This window comes from Triturus cristatus, chromosome 7 (genome assembly GCF_964204655.1).
Source record: "Triturus cristatus chromosome 7, aTriCri1.1, whole genome shotgun sequence".
Classification (NCBI taxonomy): Eukaryota; Metazoa; Chordata; class Amphibia; order Caudata; family Salamandridae; genus Triturus; species Triturus cristatus.
The window spans coordinates 267,432,116-267,458,137 of NC_140590.1; the positions used below are offsets into that span (position 1 = coordinate 267,432,116).

General features: G+C 46.8%; 1 protein-coding gene and 1 long non-coding RNA gene across 3 annotated transcripts in view; one reads left to right on the top strand and one right to left on the bottom strand.

Moving 5' to 3' along the window:
- LOC146809375 (uncharacterized) overlaps nt 1-3,441 on the bottom strand; it is a 51,967-nt gene extending 48,526 nt beyond the window's left edge. The window contains exon 1 of one of the 2 annotated variants that reach the window (XR_014966415.1): nt 3,343-3,441. This is a non-coding gene — a long non-coding RNA (uncharacterized LOC146809375). Of the gene's footprint in view, nt 1-2,962 lie in introns of both variants that reach the window. The other variant, XR_014966416.1, reaches the window with a different exon arrangement.
- Nucleotides 3,439-26,022, top strand: part of AKT1S1 (AKT1 substrate 1) — a 55,012-nt gene continuing 32,428 nt past the window's right edge. The window contains exons 1-2 of the mRNA XM_085616193.1: nt 3,439-3,704; nt 5,585-6,076. Coding sequence (XP_085472319.1) covers nt 5,602-6,076 — 475 coding nt within the window. The 5' untranslated portion in view covers nt 3,439-3,704; nt 5,585-5,601. The remainder of the gene's footprint in view (nt 3,705-5,584; nt 6,077-26,022) is intronic.

The following is a 26,022-nucleotide window of genomic DNA, read 5'->3' on the forward strand; positions in this document are numbered from 1 at the left end:
CGGAGAAGGGGGCGCTAAGCCAGAGCAGCTCTTAGCGCTCTACCTCGTATACAACAAACGAGACCGCTTAAGCAGGGTTTCGTCAGGACAGCAAGAGCCCGCTATAGCAGGGCCACAAATAGTGCATGCCAAAACACAAGTGAGTCCAAACAGCAGGACCACATATTGGGAATACAGGTCCGCTACAGCATGACCTCACCCCAATTACCTGTAACATATTTGAAGAGTCTGCAACGTAGAAAAAAAAAACAGAAGGTGGGGTGAGTCGTGCCTCCTCTCGTACTGGGACATGGGTGAAGGAGGTCAGCCGTGTTGGGGAGGGATGGGGGGACTGGAGCGTAAAATTGCTTGGGGGTTCTGTGGTGGAACTGAAGCTAACTTTGTCAATCATGTGGTAAGGAAGACTTACGAGGAGGTAATGATGTGAAGGTGGTGCCGAAGGAGAATATAGATGAAAAGCTGGTCATGACAGACCGCGCTTCACTAAACAGTACTTGCATAAAAAGAAATGTAAGCAGAACATCAAAAGCAATCCTCTTCAGTGGGGATGCAATGGAGTTGGGGGGGAGGGGTTGAGAGAACACATGCACTCCCAAGATGTGCTGAAAGAAAGATAAACAAGCATTGGCATAGCCAATAGGTCTCGCCTTCTGGACCTTATAAGTGTTTAGCCATGCAGCACATTATCCTGTTAATAATCCGGCCACACAAATTTACGCCCTATGATGTTTAATTCGCGATCCCAGTGTGTCATGGACAGAAACATGCTTTGTAATGTACTGTGGTAACACTGGGTTGCAGAAGTCAGTGCAGACTATCAGTCTATGCAGTTCGACCAGTGGAGATGTCTGTTAAAAAAACATATCTTCCACTCATGTGGTAAAATGCAGGCGTGTGCAATGGTGGCAACACATCATACTGTAAGTACACCAGCCGGAACATGTGAGGGTTTGGACAAGTGGAAGACACGTCTTCAGGAAGAGGGGAGCAGAGGGTTTTAGAAGCAGGACAGGGAACAGGAGGGGACCAGGGGTTGGGGGGGCAGGTGTATCAGGGAAAAGGGAAGAGAGGAGATCGGAGGAGGGAAGAAGATGGAACCAGGAGGCGGGGACGGAAGCGGATCCGGAGGAGGAGAGCGAGGATTTTTAGTAGAGAGGAGAGAAGTGGGGAGTATCGGAAGGAGGAAAGTGTGGGAGAGGAGGAGGGGAAGAGAGGATATTTGGAGAGGTGGAGGGCGGGAGACAGGATCAGAGGAAGGGTGAGACGTGGGAGAAGGAATCAGAAGGAGAGCTCCAGAGAGGGCCTGTGAGAGAGGAGAGAGAATCAGGTTGAGGGGATATGAGGGCATGGTGGGGGAGAGAATTATCAGGGTTCAGGGGAATAATGGCAGGTGTTCAGGAGGGGATAAAAGGCTATGAGGAGGAGGAGGAGGAAAGTGGAGGGGGGCAGCACGGGAAGGAAAGAGAATCACGAGGAGGAACAGAGAGCGGATCAGAGGCTAGGAGGAAGATGAGAGGGAAGGGGGCGGGAGGACAGGTGTGCAGGAAGGAGAGAGGCCAGGGAATCACAGACGGGCAGAGAGCGGGTCGGTCGAGAGGGGGCGAGTGAGGATTAGTGAAGGGGGAGCCAGGGAATGGTAACGGAGCAGGAAATGGGGAAAGGGAATGAGTGGGGGGGCAGAGATGACTCATACGCAGGGTGGAGGGGAGGGCAGGACAGAGAGGAGTATTTCTGAGGATGGAGCGAGATGACAAGAGGATAGGAAGGGTGAAGGATGGGGGGGCAGCGGAGACATGAGAGGAGACACATAAGGGTGGCGCGTAAGCCCAGGCAGTGAAAGGAAAGTGAAACAAAGGCCGGGACCGTAAGTGCTGTCAGGGTAATAAGAGGCTGATGCTTTCCCAGTAATACCCCAGTAATATACCCGTGTTAATCCACATGGCGCCAAGACTTTATCAACATTGTTTTAAAAAAAGCAAGCCATTTCTGTGACTCAGAGAGGTGCAGTGCAATCTGAGGATGAAATGTATTTTTCCATCTGGGGTCTTGGGTCCGAGCGGACGTTATCGCTGTGCCACAGATGTGAGATGAAAGGCGGAGAGAGCTCTTGGCGGACATGTACGTGCGACTCCAGCGCACGAGCAAAGGCACAAGTGCAGTGCATTGTGGGATAAGTGTTACTCTAGCGAGGTAAATAAGCCCAGGAGTGGTGCGCGCGCTTGTGCCCGCCGCTGCATGCGAATAACATATGACACACTGCGCGCCGCTGCTCGTAACCGCAAGCCGTAGGACGTGGGCGAATACATTTCCTGGGAAAGGTGGGACATGCACCCGCCTTTGCCCAATTGCGTGCTGTCTTCGAACGCAAAGCCCAATAGAAAAAAAGCAACAAAAAAAAAAAACACATGCACGAGCGTGTGAAAAGCCCAGATTGATTCCAAGAGGTCATTTTCCTAGAGCAGCGCATGCGCGCTGTGTTAGGCTCGACCTAAAAGGGGAAGCAGCTGTATATTAGTTACGAAACAATGCTTTGTGGGTGTGACAAAAACAGAGGAGAAAGCTATCAAATAAGCAAGCAAATTACATTGACGAGAACGTCAACCAACAATAAGCAATGGGCTGTGTTGATGCCCACACCCACCTTATGTTTACTGTATTGGGGACACGTGGTTTTTGAGAACAGCCACATTCAGCTGTCTATAGGCGAGATTTAAAAAGTAGTTGGATGGAGTCATGGAATGAAACGCTGGGGTAGTCCAGGGGAGTGACAAACACAAGAAGAAGAAAGAATGTCATTGAATAAGATACAATCAAATGACATTGACAAGAAAGCTAGCCAAAGGCGAACAATGGGCTCACCCAAAGAAACACACTGTAAGCATTGGTATTGTCCACGATAGGTCTTCCACAACAGACAGCGCAATAGTAAAGATTTAAAAAGCATAAATACAATTTTACATACACTCCTTTCAACGCACTAGCTCTTGGTCTTAATCTCAAAATATGAAGAAACAGCCTGTATTTTTCACTTTTACGGTAGCAGCAACATTGGCGGCTTGAACTTTGTTATATCTGGATACGTTACGTTGACTTTTTCAAAACAATCGGAACCTCTGCAGAAACTGTTATATTTATGGATCGGTGGCTATCTGCCTATTGCTGAAAATCGACGTCTTGGAGGGTTGGCTTTGCTTTTCCTTTTCATCACGTCTCGGGCAGAGTATCGCTCAGAGCGCGCTCTGAACATTACGCGGTGTCCCAACCCACGTCAGTTGAGCTCGTTTTATAACACACACCGTTACGAAAACCTATACAGAACGAAAGAGTGCAAACACGACTAACTTCGACAACCGAGACAAGAACTGCGGCAACGAAAGGACTCCAAGACTACAGCTGTGTCTAGAGGCTGACGCGCTGGTGACGCAAGGTACAGACCGAGTGGCTCCTGGCGACGGATGTTTACAAAGCAGGACATCGGTGCACAGGAAAGAGTGCTGGAGGGCCACAGGAAGCGACGCGTGCGTAGAGGCCGGGTGGCTTTCGTGAGCTGAAGTCTAACCACAACACCGGTCCCGTTTGCATGGGTCTTCGTGATCTTCCAGCCGCCTCAAGCCCGGATGCCGCTCACTGAGACCGTCGGAGTGGCAAAAGTCATCCAGTAAAAAGTCGAGCGCCTATTGACTGACGGAAGGTGGGACGCGCAGGTATGTTTTGTGCCATAGGTACCCGTGTTAGCAAGGGAGGAACCAGGCGCTCATTGAATTCTCTGCACGCTTGTAACGGAAAGCAGCAGCTCCACTCTGACTGACTCTGCGGCAGTTCATTCAGCAAGCTCATTTTGTCGTTGATCTTCTGGTATGTGCAACTCGTCATCCAATTTCACTACAGAAATAGAACGCCTGTAGCAATGTTAGAACACGCTAACATGTATTTAGTATTTTTCACAATAACTTTCTGTTCTTGCACGGGGTCACTTTCAGTTCTGATCTTAAACCTCCTCACGTTTAATGGAAGATCGTGCGAGTAACGTAATGGTTGCCATCGTTCTGTAACCAAAAAAGTCTGATTTTTTTGTTTTCTGGTTGCAAAAAATTACTGATTAGTATAATGGTGTCAACAGAATTCTCCCCCCAGGTTTTCATTCTGCGCATTAATGGTCCTATGTGCGTTATACTTATTTTCATTTAATGCATTTTAACGTCGAAAACATCGCTGCACCCTGTGGGGAAGAACTTCAAAGATTTTCACCATTGTAAGAAAGTCCGTGCATTAGTGTACGTTTTACCCCCACGTGAACACCTGCCTTGCAATAATTTCCTTAGGGCTATCAAACAACCAAAGGTATCCCTTGGGCACTGTGTGCAGTCGCTTCACGATGGGCTTGGGAATGGCTGTCCTTAGACCTCCGTTATCGGGCATCCAAATTATTCCCATTAAGGCGAGGCTGTTTGGAGATGTGGAGACTCAGCCCAAACATTAGAAACTGACCTCCTTGATGGATCAGCGATATTTGATTTACCTTTTGGATTGACTATACCACACTCACTACCCTTATTTACTACACTCTTAAGTGGTGGCGCCAGGCCCCGAAGGGGTTAGAGTAGGATGCTACAATTTCACTGGAAACTACTTTGCGGAATAGTACTTTGCTCCTGCACTCGTGCATCTAGGCTTGAGGATTCTGACACTGACAGCTCACAGGGATCTCGAAAATCTGATGTGTGAGAAGGCAGCCACAATTAATAGTTGAAGGAACTGGCAAAGATACTTTCTTCTACACAAGATCCAATTTATTTAACTTGCAACTGGTCCCCCACACTGGAACACACAGGCCAGACATTGCAGCCCTCTTGGACCTCAACCTGTTGGAGACGAAATTGACCATCCTACTCTTAGGTAGGAATGGGATGTTACAACGCTAAGTCGTTCGTGATAAACAACCCGGACACTTTGTGGGAGCTCAGGACCCGAAGAGAGCTAGACCTGTGAATTCTGAAAGAAGAAGAATGGACAGAAGTCAAAATGGCTTCCAGTACTTTGGCAACTGTGTCGAATACAATTTTAATGCTTCCATAGGAAATAGAGGGGATGCTGCGTCCTTTGGAGTGCTGCTCAAATGCTGCGAGGAGACGGTCCACCTTGTGGCTAAACTGAAAATAGTGTTCCATTGGCGGCTGGACAGAGCCCAATAGGTCGGAGAGGCTTGGAGGAATGCATTATTGGGCTAAGGTGGAAAGACTGTATGGAAGTCCAGGAGGTGCTCAGTCATAGTAAGATCTGAGGATAATAGTGAAAGCACTTTCAGGTGGTGAATCGTTGATGTATATATGTGCAGTTGAAGAACCTGTTATGGGCGGTTTCATACACATTAGTATCTAATATGATGGAGCTTGTGCTGCATGGCGCATTACTATCTGTAGATGGTTGTGTACTGTTTTTAAGTTTTAAAACAAATTAGGAGAGCTATCCAAACAAAGCAAAAAGAGACCATTTAGGAGCTGCTGGTTCAAGCATTGTGGTACCAGCACATAGTGGTTGAGTTAATGTATTTGGGGATTAACACTTTGTATTTTTGTTTCTTCAGGTTGCCATCCAGCCAAGATGAATAATATGGCAGATAACCACAAAGAATGCTGGGACTCTCTTGTCCGTGCTGCAGAGCAGTACCGCCGGCAAACAGGAAATGACTTTGTTTTAATTACTGCATACAAGCCCAAGCTTCAGACTACATTTGAATACACATCCCATGGCAGTGGCGCCCTTTCTGATGCCGCACAACGCTACATAGAGGACATCGCTGTTGTGCACAAGACCACAGTGCTTACGAACCCAGTCTCCATCCGGCAGGCGAACAAAGAGGCAGCAGCAACAGACAAAGACTCCTACTCCAAGAGTTACCCTTCCATCTACGGGAGATCTGGCTTCTCCTCTGAAGATGAGCATCTCAAGCCTGATACCTGGCTTTCTGGCAAAACTGTGGAGCCTGAAGCTAGACTGGATGAATCCGATGAAGAGGATGTGAATGAAACTAAACACTCAAAGACTGGAGAGCTGGAAAATCCCAGTGATTCAACCGGTGAGTATTGACACAGCACTGCTTTCCCTAGGTTATCGAGAACTTTTCTTTCTGAGGCTATGACCTTTCGCACTCCTTGTATATTATCTGGTTCGGCATCCTTGGAATATGTTCTACACCAGAGTAGAATACGAATTGCTCACTACGTGGATCCTGTGATCTGTATAATTGAAAATTGGCAAACCTAGTATGCTTGACTTTTTTTCTTGTTCCCTTGTAAATGGTAAACTCTACTATGGGCATTGGGGGAATAGCTGCAATATTATTGAATCCGATCATCGAGGTATTGGCAGGCAACCTTTTGACGTCTACAAATGTTTCGCGTTTAAACTTTGAGAAGGGCACTAGACCCTGGCCTTGCTGCAGTTTCTGATGGCTTGTTGTGGATAATGATGACACTGCACAGCGATGTCGTTTAAGTACGAGGATTTATTATCAGAACACTGGTAGGAGCGGGCTCCTCTCTTGGCCGTCACAACACAAAACCGTCGTTGGAGCCAACCATCTCCCCACATGTCCAAACCTCACACATTCTATCCCTTTGTTGTCCACGTGCACTCGAGGTGCTGTGGTGTCCTCGCACCCTCGTGGTATGTGGGTCGCATGTCCGCCACACCGTAGATGTCAAGGGCGCGAGCCTTACATAACACATCCCCTTTCGTTCAACAACAGAACTCTGAACAAAAAACAAGAGGAAGAGAGCAAGGGAGGATCACCAGGAAAGTAAGGGAGGGATGATAACAGCGAGGGTAACTATGGGGAAAACATTGCGCAAACTTTCAAGGAGCATGAAAAACAAAATAAGGCAGCCTGCAAAGGGGGTAGACGCAAGGTTAAGAGACATAATCCCTTAAATACACGGGTGGTCTGCGAACTCTGACACCCTGAGAGGTTGCACCACAATCCAATTCCCCAACAGTGTTGCCCTTCTCAGCATAGCTCCTGGGAAGCGCAGGTTCTCCTGGCACAGCAGGAGCCTGGCCTCTTTGACCACAGGCAACAAACTCCGCATCACCCATGAAAAAGTAGCCATAACAATTCCTCTCCTCTTTTCTCACACATTCATCTCCCCTTTGATAAAAAGCAACTCTGCGTCGAGTCCAGTGCTCACCATTCTCCAGAATGACATAAAATTCAAACGTGCGCAAAACTTTGCACAGCCCTTTAAATTTCGATAACCCCCTAACAGTGCAACCAGACCTAATTTTGACCCAGTCTCCTTCAACCACTCTTCCTTTCGAAACCATATCATTCATCAGCTCACAGATCTGAGTACCATCTCTAGATACCCACTCTCTCAACCAGGAAGGAACAAACTTGCTTCACAGAGGTCTACCCCTCATGATCTCAAAGGGAGACTTGGACTTGGTTTCCTGAGTGGTAGTGCGATAGGCCCAAACCAAATCCTGAACCGCTTTCTTAACTTCTAAACCAGCAGATACTGCCATCTGTATCACTCCTTTCACTTTTCTGTTGGCCCTCTCTACTATGCCATTACCTTGGGGGCTGTATAATGCAGTGCAATGATGAGTGATTCCATTGTTTTTCGAGAAAAGATTCAATTTCCTGGGAGACTGATTACCATTGTCGGTGATAAGTAAGGAGTACCCTCTTCCAAAAAGGTTTTTCTAAGACAATGAGGGATATTCTGGTGATTTCCCTCAAGAAGGACACAGAGCCACCTAGAAAACACGTCCACCACACAGTCTTCATCCAATTCCGACATGGGACCAATTAAATCAATAGACACTGTGCCAAGCCTTGCCAAGATTGGGGATGTGTCCCATGATCGCTTGCTTGCCTACCTTGAGCCTCTTCTCTTCCTCTTTGCAGATTTTGCAACTAACACCCCACTCCAAAATCTGATAATCCATGTCAGGCAACCAAACGTGAGCCTTGACACGACACGTCAAACCCTGGCCAAGGTGACCCTCGTGAGCCGTTCTGATTATTCTCCCCCTTAAACCAGACAGGGGAACAAACCTGTCCCCTTTCTTGAGCACCTTTCTTCCACAAGTGGACAGCTCGTCTAAAATTTTGAGGAAGGTACATACAGGTACAGATACACAACTTTTTTTCTACCAGAGGTCACCAAACGCATCACTTCCATGAGGGTGTTCTCTTTAGCCATCTCCTAACTCCACTTCTCTAAGGAAAAAGCACCAGACCCCTCGCACACAACATCCTCCACAAAAGCAACCGGTCCATCTTGTTTGTCAGACAATCATGTCATCAGACTGCGTATTGTCTAATGCCAACCAGGACAAGCATAATCTGCTTGATTGAACCAGGAATGTACTCCAGTAAATAATGATATTCTTGCAATCTGGCTAATCAAGTAGACTCCTTGCCTGCCGCTCCAGGTGAAAGAATTTTGAGAAGGGGTTTAAGATCTGAATGTAATAATTCTGTGCCCCACACATGTGCGGTAGTACTCCACACCCCATGCAGCAGCCAAGGTCTCTCTCACGATTACAGATGAGTTCCCTTCAGACCTGGTTAGGGTCCTGTATGTAAAGGCCACTGTCTTCTCAGCACCACAATGTTTTTGAGAAAAGACTGCACCCAAGCCTGCTGCACTGGCATCAACAGTTATTATGGACTGTAGTTTGAAGTCAAATGAAGCCAAAATCCCTGCACAACCAATTTTTCTTGATGGAATCGAAGCATTCCTCTTATTCCGAGCCCCAGACAAAACTCTGACCTTTCCTCAGCAAAGCTTTGAGTTTCTCAGTTTTGTCTGCAAAAAAGATCTAACTTTGCGTGAAATTCAATGAGACCGATGAAAGATCTCAACTGATCCTTGGTCTTGGGGCTTGTTCAATGGCTTTGAGTAGGCTTCGCTTGGGTTTGACACCTTTAGACGACCAGGCATAGCCCAAATATTCAACGCTTTCAGTGAGGGAAGAACACTTCTTTATTTTTTTGCAGAGTTTTATATAGCGCGAACTTGATCCGAATCTGGTATCTGAGCGCTTTACATAGCACCAGTTGCGTTACTTGAGGACACACATTCATTTTTGTTAGGCACGGGGAGATTAAGTGATTTGCCCAGAATCACAGGATATTCAGCGTCATTACAGAGACTCGAACCCAGTTCCACAGGTCTTGAGGTCGAGCGCCCTAGCCGTTAGGCAAACTCCTCTCCTTTGCCTGCGCAAGGTAATCTCCATGTCCACAATTCTTTGTAGGGTCTGTTTCAGCATAGCATTGTGTTCCTGGACCGTCTTACCAAAGACTAATATGTCAGCCTGAAGAACAAGACGTTGTCCAAACCCTTAAAAATCTGTGATGTCATGTGTTGGAAAATGCTTGCCGCGGAAGTGAGGCCAAAAGGCATTTGGGTACATTGAAAAGTTCCCTTTATGTTACTGAAGGCTGTGAGGGGCATTGAGTCCGGGTGGAGCTTGATCTGGTGGTATGCACTCTTAAGGTCTAACTTGGAAAATAATTTACCGCCTTTCAGCAACATAAGTTCATTAATGTTTGGCAGTGGATAGGTGTCAGCAATGATGTTCTGGTTTAGTAACCTCAAGTCCACACACAATCTTATACGGCCATCCGATTTGTGTGTTATGACCACTGGTGAAACCCAGTCGGAAGCCTCCACCAGTTCAATTATTCCCTTCATTAGCATTCCTTCCAATAATTCTTTTACTCCTTCCCTAACCATGACAGAGACTCTTCTGAGCTTGTGTTGAACAGGAATTGCGCCTTTTTTTTTTTTTTTTTTTAAAGCAAAATATTATGTACATAACCTTTGAGCATACCCAATTTGTCATCAAAGACATTCTTAAGTGAGTTCAGAATAGTCTCCATGGATTCATCCTCTACCACCTTAACTTGCATAGTAGCCCTTGGATCAATTTTGATGTGAAGCTTGTATTGATGAACCCAAACTAAAATAGCAGGCCCATCTTCTGAGACATCAACTTTTGCAAGAACGGACCTCCCTCTGAACTCTATCCTGGATTCCCTAAACCCTATAATGTCGCTAGTTTCCCCTTTATAACCTGTAGGTGCAATGTTCCTGGGTTCTAAGGCTGTATACTCCCACAAACGTGTGGAAATTGATTTGGGAACAATGGTGTACTTGGAACCAGTGTTAAGCGACATCTCACTGCCATTAACTCTGAACGCTTTGGGTCTGTTAAGTCTGCGTAATTCATTTTCTACATCCCCAGGCTCACTACTGTCAACACATTTTTTCTGGGGTTCAACTTGTTGGGCAGTGTGAAGTTGGCCTGGCATATGCTGTCCACTAGTTATAGGGGACACCTTGCACCAGTCCAATTCGACTCTTAAGGTGATAGGTTAAAAGACAACCTTTAAAGAAAGTTATCCTAGTGGTAGCTGTGGAGAGCAGCCTTCAGGCTAAGTCTTGAAGGAATGTTAAGCTTATTGTTTTACCATGGATAACCTCCTGAATGACCAAATGAAAGAATAGTCCACACAGGTATATATTCAAAATATATGTATTTATTCTAAGAACAAATCCCACTAGTCTCTTTATGAGGCTGGAGGTAAAGATACAATTCAATAAAGCATTTATAGTTACAATAAATAGCACTGGAATCATAGGGCACCAGGGGGGGACCAAACCATATATTAAAGTGGTATAAGAACCAAGACAATTCTGCAGACAGTGCCTAGGGCACTTAGGTTCGCTGGCTCCTTACGAAACCACCCAAGGTAGTGAGGAAGGGGACCCACGGGGATCGTGTGCAGTGGTGAAACTACAGTCGGGATCCCTGTTAAACCTTATGGGAAATGTTGCAGTTGGAAAATGCAAGAATCTAGACACTTCTAGGAGGAGTTCAAGTTCAAGAGTTTTAAGTTAAGCTCTTGGAGGGCTCACACCCACGATAGTACCGAGGTACCACTGTTACCTGCCCCAGGGAAGCCGGGTGCATAGGTCGTTTTCGGTGTCGGGTCAATGTCTCGTTTTCAATGGAAAAAAGTGAAGAACTGCTGCTGGCGTGAAGCGTCGTCGATGTCGTGCAGATTGAAGATGTAGATCTTGAAGGAAAGGTCCTGAAAGCAGAGGGCACAGAGTCTGGGTCACTAGCCAGTGACCAGGGGCCTTAGGAGAAAGAGCCCTTCAATGTCGGGAGCTTCTAGGTCAAAGACGGGTAGCTTGGATCAGCAGCCACGGGCTCCAGGAGGCGTCAAGGAAGGCCAGCTACTGGAGGGCGACTGTCCCACGAAGGATGAAGGCGCTGCGGTGTTAGTGTCCGGATTGGATCCACAAAGCCTTGGCAACCGCAACCCACGCAAGGATCAAGAAACAGCTACGGTGCAGACCCACGAGGTGTGAGCGAGGTCCCCAGCGAGGAGACTGTAGAGCAGGCCTGGAGCAACCAGAGGAGCCCTTGAAAGTGAAGATTGACCTCCTCCTGGGCCCACCAGTCGAGAGACCAGGGACCGTGGGAGGCTGCAATTTGGAGTGCGTAAAGATGCTCCCACGGGTCGCCGGAGCGGGCTGGGTCGTCGATCTTTGGCACAGGTGATGCTGAGAGGTTGGCTCAATGATGGGCCAAAGCACAACTTCCCCACTCGTCGGGTTCGTGTGCTGTGCAAGAGGTGGCCGGTGTCCTGGGGTATTGGGTATCTCGGCACCCACGGGGTCCACGGTGCTCAGCTTTGCTGTGCACTCTCACTGGCCTCTGGGATGCTTGGAAACCCACCTCAGGGTAGGCAGAAGTCTTCGATGTCCGTAGGAGCAGAGGAGTGCCAACCGGGTTACTTGCAGTCTTTCATGTGCCTGCCAAGCAGGGGGGTAACTCCTTTACCCCCAAGGGAGATTTCTTCCGTCAGCTGAGCGGCAGCTTGTCGAAGTTTCAAATCTTTGAAGCAAAGTTTTCGTCCAAGATTAATCTGAGGCCCTGTGGACCCTGCACCCACCTTTATCCAGAGATTAGGGGAGTGTCTGAATCAGAGCCCACCAATGGGAGTTCAGGCGGGAAAGGGTGGCTTCACACTCTCCCCTTTGTGTGTTTCCCGCCAGGGCAGGGGACAGGATGCTCCTAAACCGGTCTGAGGCATTGTATGCAGAAGTAGGCACTGGAGAAGCCTACGTGCATGTCTGAGAGGCATCCTAAGGTGCACCCACCCAGTTCTAATCCACATAGTCTGTCTGGGGAGGTGCGGACACCTCCCTGCAACAAGATCCCTATTGTCCAGCTGCCGTGGCTGGAGTTCTGCCCAGCAACAGACAGCCAGAATCGTATGGGTGGCGGGTAGCATCCATTTTGTACTACGTGTGCTCTTTTAAATTTGTGTCAAATCTGCCGCTTTTACCATATCACCCCTCTAGCAGGGGGGTATCATGCCCTCTCTCCCATGACTGGATTGGGGGTATGATTCCAAGATGTTTGACACCAAACACGACATGGTTCTGTGCAGCCATTCTCAAGTTAGCATTCTATGGCGATTAATTATAATGCGCTTAAGAGTATATGGTATGGCTGCACTACAAACCACCTCGTATTCGTTTTAACGAAAGTTGCAGAGGGGCCCTACTCAGGTAGGGGTTCCCCCTCACACATCTCAGCACCCTGCCTTGTAGGATTAGCAAGGCCCACCTTAGGGGTGACTTATGAGGATATATGTGTTGTATTTAAGTGGGATACAGGATACCTATATCCCTGTAAGGAGTGCAAGCACCACCTTACCCAGACTACAGTAGTGGTCTGGTGGTGTCAGTTTGTATGGCTGTCCCGGGGGGGCACAATAAGTGCTTCAGCCCCTGGTTGGCCTCTGAGGGACCCATGCCCTGGGTACCTAGGGTACCATCTACAAGGGGCTCATAGGGTGTCCTCAGTATCCAATTGGTATGTACCTAGGGTACTCACATCAGTTTAGAGAGGAAGCAGATAGGCTGGGGTCCTGGATAGCAGGGCCACAGCCTGGCTAGAGTCCAAAAACAGTCAAAACATCAGCAAAAAGTTGGGGGCAACTATGTAGTCGATGCCAATCTCCTACAGGCAGTCTCCTCAAATACACAGGCAACTTTCCCTCTCTGAGCTAATCTACACATCTTCACAAAATGTCCAACCACATCTCCTGCATTCCTTGTTCTGGGCAAAACAAAACTTGGAGTCAGAACCCTGATTAAGGCTGCCACAACGATTGCAACACTTACTAGTGGCAGGAGAGGCTAATGCCCTATTTTTTGGACAAAGTGTTTGGCAGGGGAGGGGGCAGGCTGGGTTAATTTGTTTACAGCACCCTCCTCTGAGATAGCCGCTTTTTGTTCTTCTTCTCTAGTTCCTTCATGCACAAGTTGGACTGTTCTAGAACCATAGCTATGCCTATAGCATCACTCTAGGTATGGTTTTTAGCTGCCCATAATCTCCTGAATTTTCTTGTTGGCACATTGTACAATGAGTTGGTCTCTTATGAGTTCATCGGTCATTAACCCAAAACTACACTTGGTGGATAATTTACGAAGTCTAGAAAGCAATTCGTCAACACACTCTTCCTCTTTCTGATGAGTATAAAACCTATACCTGGACATAACTAAGTTTTCCTCCTTGGCATAACCTATCTCTAATCTGCGTCTGGCCTCCTTATACACCTCCTGAATGACTTCACCATTAACACCAACAGCTTGAGGCAAATACCTGAACACTCTGACCTTCCTTACTCACAGCACTCAACAACAAGGCTTATTTACATGAAGGCTTAAACTCCCCTCCATCTAATGCTTCCAAGTAGTTATCGAACATTAAAACCTAATTATCACAAGGCATGGGTGGTGTGCCAAGCTGCACCAAAAAGGAAGGTGGGGGAAATAACTGAAACGTGGTATGTCAGGCGCAGGTACTGTGTTATCTCCTGATGCTTCCATGGTGGAATGGAAGGGAACCACAAACAATAAAGGAAACAATAACCCAGTTGCAAAAAGAACATAAGTAAAGTTACATAAGAGGATAAGAGATTAAATAACAATGCTCAGTCTCGATATGAACAACCAGTGAGATGAAGGTGTGCACATCCCCACTGTAGGTGTGTATGTACAAGGAGTTAATTACTGGGTGTGTGCATCACCGAAGATTAATACTTGACAGGAGAATCCCACAAGAGCAGTTACCGAAGACTACGGTGTGCACATTACCGTAGAGACCAGTGCGTGCACAAAGAAATTCTCACCAGGTGGGCACATCACTGTAGGATTCTAGGATACACCGGGCTGGTCCTCGGCTGTATCACACAGCAAGCAGCAGCAGAAGATTAGAGCTCCTGCACAGTGCAGGGTGTATTGAAGCACTGCCTCAACTGGAGCGTACAGCCGCGCTTCGCGAAAAAATGAGGTCGCATAGCATAAAGACTCCTCTTCCGGTACGGTTGCTGGGTGGGCGTGAGGTGCAGGGTGGGTGGAGCAGAGACCTTCAACCGCTTTGCATAGCTGCAGGGTGGGGAAAATTTCATGTTGGGCGTACAAGTAGGGACGAAGGATTCACACCGCCGTAAGCCGCGTACAAAGCTGCTTCGGACCCCCTTGACTGCTGTGGGGCTTTACGAAAACTTGGTGTGGTACAGCAGTACACTCTCCACACAGCCCCAACCTCGCGCTGGGAAGCTGCCGAAAAACCAAGACTTTTGCCACGCGGGGTTTGTCAGTTTCTTCCGCTCTGGACCTTACAGCCGCTGTGTCCTGTTGGGGTACCGGGGGACCCTAAGCACCTTTGCGGCTCGTACACACGCTACTGGAACTTTTCCGGGCACCGGCCAAGATAGTCGCCAAAATTGTTATGGATAATGAGGACACTGCAGAGCGATGTCATTGAAGTACGAGGATCTATAATCAGAACACCGGTAGGACCAGATACCTCTCTTGGCCGGCACAACATGAAACCGCCGTTGGAGCCAAATGTCTACCCACATGTCCAAACCTCACGCATTCTATCCCTTTGTTGTCCACGAGCCCTCTAGGCACGGGAGAGTCCTCAAACCCTCGTGGTACGTGGGTTGCGTGTCCACCACACCGTGAGTGTGAAGGGCGCGCGAGCCCTACATAACACCATCTCTTAATTCCCTCCTCTCACTATGTCAGCATTAATCTCAATGAGTGCAGAAAGCTGCTGCTTTCTTTTCTGCAGTGAGCTTAGTTTCCAGATTTAAGCACTGGTCTAGTTAGCCTTGAAGAGGGATGGTTTGTTAGATTCAGTGACTATTTATTTAGTGTGAGGTGATCTGGTGGGTGCCATTATGGACGCTGCTGGCACTACATGATCTTTCTCCCTGATCCATTAGATGGGGAGACACTAAGGGGTGACCATGAATGAAAGTGCTTCAGTTGAGAAAAGGGTTCATTAGTGGTCAGTTGTACTCTGAGAATTGAATATCGGTATATAGCAGTATATAATGAGGTAAATCAATGAACTGAGTTTCTAATCTCGTCCTACTAGTTGACGGGCCCATGGCAAATGTGAAATACATCTGTTATGTTACAGTGACTTTTGTATAGTGCCATTGATATGGCTTTGTGGCCCTGCAAGTGCACCTTTAAGCATGGGTGTATTATCAATGCCCCAGGAAACAAAGTACCTTTTGTTCTAGTCAAGTTCCAGTTGACAACTACCTATTCAAGGCAAGCCACTTCAATCCAGGCGTGAGGACACACGCTGGCTGCAGTAGCATGGACCATGCTGGAGTAATTCGCTTGCTTCATCACTCTTTTTTGCTACTGCCATTTGGTACATCATTCATTCAAATAATACTGTAATCACACGTGAATATGTCACGTGTAAGAACTAAAGCATTTCAGTAGGCAATTGGGTCCTAGTTTCAATTTGAGATGGAAAACCAAGGCTAGGTGAAATATTCTTAGGAGTGGATCGAAGAAGGATGCCAAGTGTACTGCACAACACCACATCTGTATGCAGCCCACTTATTGAGCCAGTTGGGGATTTGGATTAAAGTCTTTCACATATGGTCATTTAATTTCAGGCCTGGTATAGGTTCATGCTGGACTGCATCAGGTGCGAGTTATGGACAGACCATTTTCTATTAGCGGAGAGTTAAGATACCAGATTTGTTGAGTTGACCGCCACCGTCTCAATTCTTTTCTGCGTCTAAGACTATTGCAAGTTGCCATCTCTGCATCCGATGATCCAATTGTGCCAATATACTCGCCACATAGATTCTTTCAACTTTCTGAAGTTGCCTGATCTAATTGTTGACAGACCTGACTTTAAAAAAAAAAAAAAAAAGATTCCCTGTCAAGTTAGTGATTTATCTTATAGCGCTCCTTACATCTCTGCCCTTCTCAAGTTTGGAACATGAGTAATGATGGTGATACCCCGTTAGTGGGTGATAAATTTCAGGTTCTTGCCTGGAGATGGAGAGTGGATTGAGAGAAACTAAGGAAGGGTTCCAAACTATTCAAAGGACTAGTGTTTGTTGCAGAGGGCCTTTCTTTAAGAGTTTTTCTTTAGTGGCACTGTTGCATAATAAACTGACTGGGCCAAGTAAAGTTGCTTCACAAGATTATTCGGGGCTTGGTCAGTTGGTTAAATTTTTTTTTTATGTGACGTGGGCTTTGTAAATCTACTTCACTGTTTCTTGAATAGTGAAGAACCTGGATATGTTTCTCGTTGTTTTGATTTGAGACATTAGGGTTGCCGTTCTTTTAGCGCCATGTCCGGGTATCCATTAGTAGATTAAATATGGGTCTTGCTCCTTGAATCTGTTTTATGTCTCCTTTTGCAGACTACATGGACCAATCCTGTGACAGTGGTTCAGCTGGACCACATTTATGGGATTGTTAGCCCATTCTCTTAAGGTGTTTCAGCATCTTTTCTGTATGGGTGCCCATCCGCTCTAGAGTATAGTGCTAAGCTTTGCAATTTCATGTCTGGCTTAGGGGTAATGGGTGGTTGTGATGGCACAAATGGGACGGAGCTCTAATCACTTGAAGCTTTCCTTTCTTTATTTGCTTTCTGGTCACATTGATCAGTGACTTTATCATCTGCCTTCAAATATGTACATAAAAATGTCCAATGATTTTAAAGGCATTAGACCAAGCTGTTGAGATATGGCTATGTGAGGGTATGATCTCCTGGTCCTGAGCATCCTCAAAGGGTGGTCAGAGCTGCCACACTGGTCCTCTCATCCCAGAACACGAACATCATCTGTTTGTGAGCCAGTGTTTCTGTATCTCTGTTATGAAATGAAGGTAAGAGGTTTTGTTTATGTAAATGTCTGGAGGAAATTCAGACTTGCAGAACTACAATTGAAGTACTGGGAATAGAAAGCTGTTCTTGTTCAAGCTTAACACTTTCATGCTACTGGCATCCTTAAGATAAATTAAAATTTAGTGTAACTGAATGATGCAACTGGCCTGATACAATTCTGATGAATAAAGACCACTAATCTCAGATATACAACAGCCCATGCTTTGAGATTTCTTCATGCTTCTTTTTAAATTGGTAAAACAATGAATGGGTAAAACCATGAGTTCTTAAGGAATCTGCACTTCTAACCGTGTAACTCCTAAACGGAGATTATCATCCATGGGTGCTAGTGGCAGAGGTTTGACTCTTGGATGTTTTTTTGCAGCCTCCGGTGAGTCATTCTGAAGTCTTCATTCACGATTACTTGCTGCTTGTCTTGTAATCAACCAAGTGAAAATCTTAAAGAACTATTTAAAATATCATGCATTGCGGCTGTCTGATGCTAGTGAGCTTGAGGGCTCCGTTTACAGATGGAGTTGTTGCTGATTCACATGTTGCACCATCCTGATTAGTGGCCTGACTTTTACTACCGTAAAGCGATTCAGATCCATTCTGGTCTTCATTAAGGGTGAAGGAGCCCTGACTGTGGTCTGTCACCTAACATTTTAGCCCACTCATGGAACAGGATAACCTAGCTAACAATTACCTTTTAAGATGGTTTGCGGGAGGGGAGTGCTAATGTGCAGCCAGCTTGGCCATCTAGGCTAGCCACTTAGAAGGATCAGAGTGAAAACTTAGGTTAGTTTTTGTAGTGGGCGAGTGGAAAAACCGAGATGCTGATACATTTTTGCAATTTAAAAAAAATACTGGTAAGTTTTTTTTTTTTTTTTAAATGCCTTCAACTCTCTGGCCTGCTACATGCCTACCCCTTTAACAATCCAACCCAGAGAATCTGGCGGATTGTTACCCACAAACCACCAATGCTTTCCTTGATGATGGTGCCTACCGGACAACGATAAGTGCTGGGAGACCAGAGGATTATTTGTTGTATTAGTGAGTCCCTAAATATTTTCTTTTTCTTCTCCTCTGGATGGACACAATCCATCCACACTATTTTTAAACACCTTTAATTAACCAACATTTTCAATGCAATAGGTCTCGCGTTATTAAAGTTTGTTGTTGGCGCTGAAAATGAGATTATATATATTTTTTTGTATTTGTACGTGCATTAAGAAATTAAGTATTTATAAGCAAAGCAACCTATTAAAAATTGTCAGAAATGCAAATAGATATAGCAGGTTATGCAGATGATATTAAATATCTGAAAGAAATGGAATTGTAATTTGAATACTGTAACAGTTATGCAATACTTTTAAGAATATGAAGGTGATACATATTGGGTATGGTAATAGTTGTGTAATCTTTTCATTAGTAAGATTGTTTAGTGTTATTTTTTTGTGCGATGTTTGATGTTATGAATATCACAATTAATATTTTAACAAGTTGGCAGGTATGATGGCCTGAGTGAACTTGTTCTCCCTCTACAGCAGGAAGTCACTATAACGGAGGCAGGGCTTTAAGTGGAATGAAAAGGCTTTGGGGGGGGGGGGGGCTCTGAAAGGGACGTGGCCGATGTAATGAAGGGCGTTGCTTAAAACCATGAACTGAAAACCCGTGCTTAGCATAGTGCGTTGCCCCACTGATATTTTTGCTGCTTCGTCATTCCATCCAGATACAACAAGTTACATTACACCTACAACAAGCCAGGACTGTTGGCTTTGTCAATGGTTGTTAGTTGCATTAGACAAATAAGCAACAACTATGGCTTTGATGCACATAATTTTGAAAATATAAGCATCATACTTCCCCATCAGCTTTGCATTAATCGTGATTGCCCATGCGCTAAGACAACCATATTGCCCCATCAGGTTAATACATTCAGCAAAGGCCAATGGCTCAAGAGGTGGACCCACAGAATGCACAAGATAAAGCAATCCTCCCAGAGAGCAGCTGTGGTTGCTTCCATTAAAGCGAATTCCAGTCTTATGATTTCCAGCATTGAGCACACATATATCGTTTTTTACATGTTTTATTTACATTGTGCTCTCGTTGCTAACCGTGATCTAGTGCTTTATATTTGAGAATAACTTGGTTTACATCAGCAGACTCCAACACAAAGAAAATGGGTATGCTATGTAGTGTGAAGGTGACGGGAAAATAGCAAGGAAGATGCTTTGTCCTTGAGGCCTGACATTAAAAGCAATGTTGTTCCGAGTCAAAAGCAAATCTAGGACGTTTATGTGCATTCCAATATGCGTTAGACTGAAAAAGTGTTGCCAAAGTGCAAACTGGAGCTACAAACACTTTGTGCCATTAACAGAAGGCAGGGTCTCACACTGAAAAGCTGCACCAAACTCTCGTACTCATTTCCTCGCTTCAGGAAATGGTGTGTTCCTGGGCACGTCACCTTATCGCTCTGTTCCCCGGTTCCATTAGTTGTTTAATTTGAGAGAAATAATAACACATGATACAAAATGAACTTACGGTATGTAAAGAGGAACTTGCCAAGCGCCATCTGTTGAAGTCAAGGAGCTTGTGGAGCATGATCTCAGCTTCATGACAATGCTCATTTTGTTATCAAATTCCAAAGGGTTTGGGCACTGAAAGTTTAACTGATCCTGCTGCTCGCATGTCACATGCTCCAGGGAGAGCAGAGAACACTGACTATGTCCGACTGTGGCAGCCAGGTTCCGGCATGGCTCCAACCCACTTTGTCTGCCAAAAGATGGACTTCTAGGAGCATTAGCCCATACAGCTGCTGTGCTGTCGGGGGCCCTGAGGCAGCGGCGGCTGCCCGGAAGTACAGCACATACAAACACTATAAAAAGTACGGCGGGCGGCCTGCAGCTAAGTACACCTCCCACCCTGATAGCACTACCCAGCACCTTCTATCCGGTCTCCACTGTGCAGCTACTTCCTTCCTGATAGCGGTACCCAGCACCTTCTAACCAGACAGCACCAGACCAGCACCTACCCCGAGTCCACTGGACAAGGCCTCCTGCCCTGGCAGCACTACCCAGCACCTTCTATCTGGAGTTCACTGCACAGCTCCTCATATTCTGACCACTTCATAGCACTCTATCCACAGTGTCTTCTAACCTGACCCCGCTGCAGAGGGCCTCTAATCCTGGCCGCACTACACAGCACCTTCTGTCCGGTCTCCAATGCGCTGGGCATCCTGTCCTGACATTACTGGACTGCAGCTCTTGTCCTGACCCCTCTCCTACATTGACACCAGTGCAGTGTCACATATCACGGCGTCACTGCACAGCATCTCACTTGCTGGCAGTGCCTCCTGACACCACTGCCTGGCAGCTCCGATCCTGGCCTTACTGCTATAGCGCTTTCTAGCCTTACTCCACTGCACGGCACCCATTCGGAGAACTGCTTTAAACATCCGCTACCCGACTAAAGAATATAGCAGCCCTCGCATATCACCATGGCTACAGCACTTTCTCCTGTCAGTGCTATAATGCACCCCTCGCCCGACTCCACTGATACGGTACAGTCTCTCCTGACAACACTGCACACAACCCTCTCCCCTTGCTCCAATGTAAACGGCTATTCACCGCACTTATGTGTGCAGCACCCCGCGTCACAGCTGCATCACTACAGTACGTCACAAGTGCATTACTACAGCGCGCCACCCTCTTTTCTGACCCCACTTAGCTCTGAGAGGGCTCCGGTTCTAGCCTGCACTGCGCCCAATGGTGGTGGGGTAAGCTGCTCAGCTTAGAGCCCTTGTGCTGCTAAAGCGGGGCCTCCCGCACTTGACAGTGGGAAGGAAGGGTGAACCCAGGACATGCTCTCACTCAGGTCACTTCATGTGAAATTACACCATGAAACCGAAGGGAACAGGGTGAGCTGGGCCCAGGTGAGCGCAAACATCTGCGCCGCATGCCCCACCTGGAAGCAGGAGGTAGAGGGTGTGTAAAGAACCAGACAACTGGAGGCACGTGTCAAAGGGCAGAGGCAGACAGGCCTGATGGATGGGGAGGGAAAGAGGGGCTGGGGGCACTAGGGGTGTGACTAGAGATGTGCCTTCTGGAGGGCACACAGGCCTGAAGAGTATGACACCCCCCCCCCCCCCCCACCCAAGCTTCTGTTATCTGTTCCAAGAACTAGGGGCCGAGAATGAGGTCCCCCTCCCCCACCCAAGGAACAAACGCCTCACACCGTGCAGCACACTACTATCTGAGGAATGACTGCTGCCAGCCAGGTCACCAAACAGGTGTGTCTGTATGACAGCATACACCTGGGGCCGAGTCGGGCACACGGGCTGCTTAGTATCCCAGGAGATGGGACACACGTACCAAACACTGGGTTTGTGTGTGCTGGCTTGAAAATATCAAATCCGTATAATGTGTGCAGACGCACACACTCGTGTGTGGGGAAAACAAAAAGTGTACATGTTTTTATATGAATGGGCTTGTTTGTCACTTTCACGTACAATTTTGTGTGCATTCAAATATACACTGTTCAATCAGGGGCTTTATATATTTATATATGTTTTCAATTGCAAGTGTATATTTTTGTGTGTCTGCATATACGTGTGTGTGTCTGTATCAAGATGTAGGTGTTTATGTCTAGGCCTATGTCTCTTGTGTCGGGTGTGTGTGTCCATCTCCGTGTGTATGCGTACCGCTGTGTAAGATTGTGTCTGCCTATGTGCCACTATCACATAAGAATGAGGCAGCAAAATTGCTAAATACAGGACTGAAAGATTAGGTCATGAAGGCTAAGAAATGCACACCAGTTATCCAGGCTGGTTTAATGGACTGTGCTTGTGTCAGGAGGCAGGGAGTAAGTGTGTGTGAGCGCCTCCCTCTCTCTGGAATCTCCAGGAGACTTTGGGAATGGTTGATGCTACGCTTAAACAAGTAACGGATTGGCGGTCAAAGTGGATGAATATGCAGACTTGATCCATTCTAAATTGGAGGACTGTTAATGTGATGGCGACACATCCATCTATAAGGTGGTCTGATCTGAGCCGGCTCTGTATACACTCCCTTATGCAGCCTCTTGTGCTGGGTTTAGATACTAGTGGGGCACGCGCACCACAGAGGAGCTGGAGGAAGGAGCGCGGCAGCGAGGTGAACGCGCGCTGCTGCGCGTGCTTGACACGCTCGGGAACGGGTGTTGCAAAGGCGGGACATGCGCCCGCCTTTGCCCAATCGCGTGCCTTTAAAAAAAAAAAAAAACACGTAAAAGCCAATGGCGGACGGCGAAAGCCTGATCACACGCATGAGCGTGTGAAACAAACACGTAAAAGCCAATGGCGGACGGCGAAAGCCTGATCACACGCACGAGCGTGTGAGCAGCTTTCAGAACCCCCTTACAAGAGGGCACGCGCTGCGCGAGCAGTGTTGCGCACTGCAACGCAGGCGCGAGCCCTAAAAAGGATTGCCATAATCTAGTGTAGATGATATGAATAAATGTAACTATAAAAACAAACAAAACTGTGCCATTGAAAAGGATTGATAAAATATTAAAGATTTGCAACAATGTTGATTTTAGTATTCATTAAATTCAAGCATTAAATGATGAAACCAGTTTTTGCTAACCAACCCCTCCTTTCTAGCTACTTGCTAAACTTTCTTTGCATCAAAGCCCATCTGAATTTCTTGGTGGCATCTAACCTGCATACCTTAGCTGCGTACTGAAGTTTTCAGTTTGCTTCCATGCTTTGAGAAGATTGTATTTTTCCAGTTATGGTGTTCTTGAGACGTGAAATGTGCATGTAAGGCCCTGACCTCCAACCCCCCCCCCCCCCCCCCCTGTCTTCACCCCACCCCCCCCACCCCGGAAAGCTGTGTACCTTCACTGAATATGTTGCAGCACCCAACTCGCTCACACCTCTGAAGGACAGTTGATCATTCTCTTTGACTCGGTGTTGAAGAGAATCCACAGGCCGAGTCCATGATATTCAACGAGTCTTGCTTGCATCTGGACAGTTGCAAATGTTGAAACGAGTTGCAGTGAAACCTCGTACTCTCCAGCTGTAGATGGTCACGCTAGAACAGGGGGTCTCCAACCTTTTCTGTAGTAAGTGCTACTTCTGATCCGTGAAAATCGTGAGCCACCGAAGGCTAAGCAACTCTCACATTACCAGACACACTCATGCCCAAGTCCATTGATTTTAATCTAATGATCATTGAACCAAATACTTGGTTTGAACAAAATACTTTGGCTAGGGGCTCTATGACAGGATTGCTGTGTCAGTGAGCGTGTGGTCTTTGGGTATGTAAGAACATGTGTGCGTATGAATGAGATAAATGTGAATGGATGACTGAGAGACTCTCATATGTACCTGTGGCACAGGAATACTTTTCGTCATCTGTGGAACTCTTACATCTATAATACAGGCAGATAAGTATTTTTAGGTCAAGACTAGAGCCAGCGCGCATGTGCTGCTCTGTGAAACTTGTTGTGGTGGAGTAGCGAATAGAAGCCCTGCCCATTCTCCGCCCATATTTGCCATTGGCTTGTCAGTCTTTCCTAAATGCTGGCTTCTGATTCGTAGATAGGCTTGTTAGTCCCTCCTTAGTACAGCCTCCTCTTCATTTGTCACCTCCCAACGTGACTGTCCCTTTTAATTCGTCTGTTACACGGTCCATCGTCTTAAATCTGTGAGCACTATTTTCTTTAATGAAGTTGGTGCCTTCTTTACTTCCTGCCCCCCTCCCTCCCTGTTGTCCGTGCCTTCTTCCCCCCCCTCCCGTTGTCTGTGCCATCTCTCCCCCACCCCTCCCAGTTGTCTTTGTCTTCAAAATCCGCACCTCCTCCCATCTCCTGTTCTCCGTGCCTTCTTCCCTAACCCCTGCCTGCCCTCCCTCCCATTGTCCATGCCTTTAAAATCTGACCCACCCTCCCGTTGTCTGTGCATCCACCGCCCTCCCTTCTGTTGTCAGTGATGCCAACCATTTGCAATGCAAGAGGTGTTGCATAAATGCGACACCTGTTGCATTGCAAATGCTTATTTTAATGGACTTCGGCCACTGCTGCTGTACCCACAGGCGTCGCTGAACTGAGTCTTGAATTTGGAAAACTTTAAAAAGCAATGAAGCTTGCAACCTTTTTAGTCTTGGAACTCAAAGTGGAGTGAGTGGCGGCCGTGTGTGCCTCACACAAGGGTGCTAATTATATCGCCCTGTCCCCAGACTTTGAAGTGCGCTTTTTAGGTCTCACCTGAGCCAGCGCGCATGCGCTGCTCTGTGAGGCATTTTGTAAGGGCTTTTTAATTCCAAATACACGCTAGTCTTTTGCACTTTTTGGCCCTAAGGCATGGAATCTCTTGTCAAATACTAAGCGTTCCATCGAATCCAAAGCATCTTTTAACAAGCATTTGCAATGCAATAGGTCTCGCATTTGCGCGAGTTGGAGCTATTGGCATTGTAAATGACAATGCCTTATTTATGTTTTGGTCTTTCAAACCTAAATAAAAGGCATTGTCATTTACAATGCAAATAGCTTAAACTCTCGCAAATGCGAGACCTATTGCATTGCAAATGCTTGTTTTGAATGGAAGTTATTTAAAGTGCAGAAAATGTTTTTGCAACAATGTTCTCAATATGGACCGTTTGTCTGCACTTAAAATTTCTCCCATTTATAATAATGGTGCAATATTTATAATTGAAAGATACAGTTGTCTAGCAGCCACTAGGAGCAAGATGCCTGCTGTGTGAAGGCGACACATGGAAATTGGAGGAAACTAAACTGAAGAGTTAACTTGAGTAAATCTACCTCACTGAGTGCATTTGTTCCTCTTGTCGTCTGGTTTTCTTGGTGTCACTTTGTCCTGTTCTCCGAGTGTCACTCTGTCTCTTCCTTCCATTGCCACTCTGACCCATCTATCCAAGTCGCAATCAGCCTCTTGACTCTGTGTGATCCAGTCACACTAAGTCTACTGCTGTCCACGTTCTCCCAGCATCATCAGTTCCAGTTTATCGTCTTGATGTCACACTGCCCATCCATCTTTTTCCCAATGCTGGTCCCTCTGTGTCAAATGGTGTCTTTATTCTAGTGCCATAGTCTTATCTCAGTGTCTGCATTTGTGTTTCTTTTCCTCCTTTTCATTTACCTCTCTGAATACCCTTCTGATATGTTTCTTCATCGAAGTTCCTCGCTGGCCACCCTTGTGTTTGTCCTGGCGTGCTTGACTCTGCGCGCCACTTTGTGTGGCTGTCGCCCCCTGTCCTCTTTATACCTCTGTGTCGCCCTGTCTCTTTCTCTGCTGCCGTTCTCACGGGTACCCTGACTCTACATGTCTCCAACTCTATGCTTCCCCATCAGTTTCAGCATGTTTCTCTGTCGCCATGTGCGTCTCAGGGTTCTTAACCCCACTGTTTCTTTCGAACAGTGTCCCACTGAGTTTTCCATAGAGTGCCACTGTGACCCGTCCTGTGTCGCTGTGGCCCGCTCCTCTGTTTTGTTCACCCACTTTCCCTCTATCTTTCCCAGTCTCCCTGCCAATCACAGCCTCTTTACTGTCATTTATCACGTTCCATGCCTTAGTCTTAGCTTCAAGCAGACCTCCCCACCTCTGCTCCTCTGTCGTACTCCCTCTCGCAAAAACATCCACACACGCTTGCACTCTTTCTCACGCTGTCCCTTTCGCTCTCATCACTTGAGTTTCTCTCATTGCTTCATCCCAGGCCTCCCCTGCCTCGACTCCTACACACGCCACGGCTTCACAGGCTTTCGGAC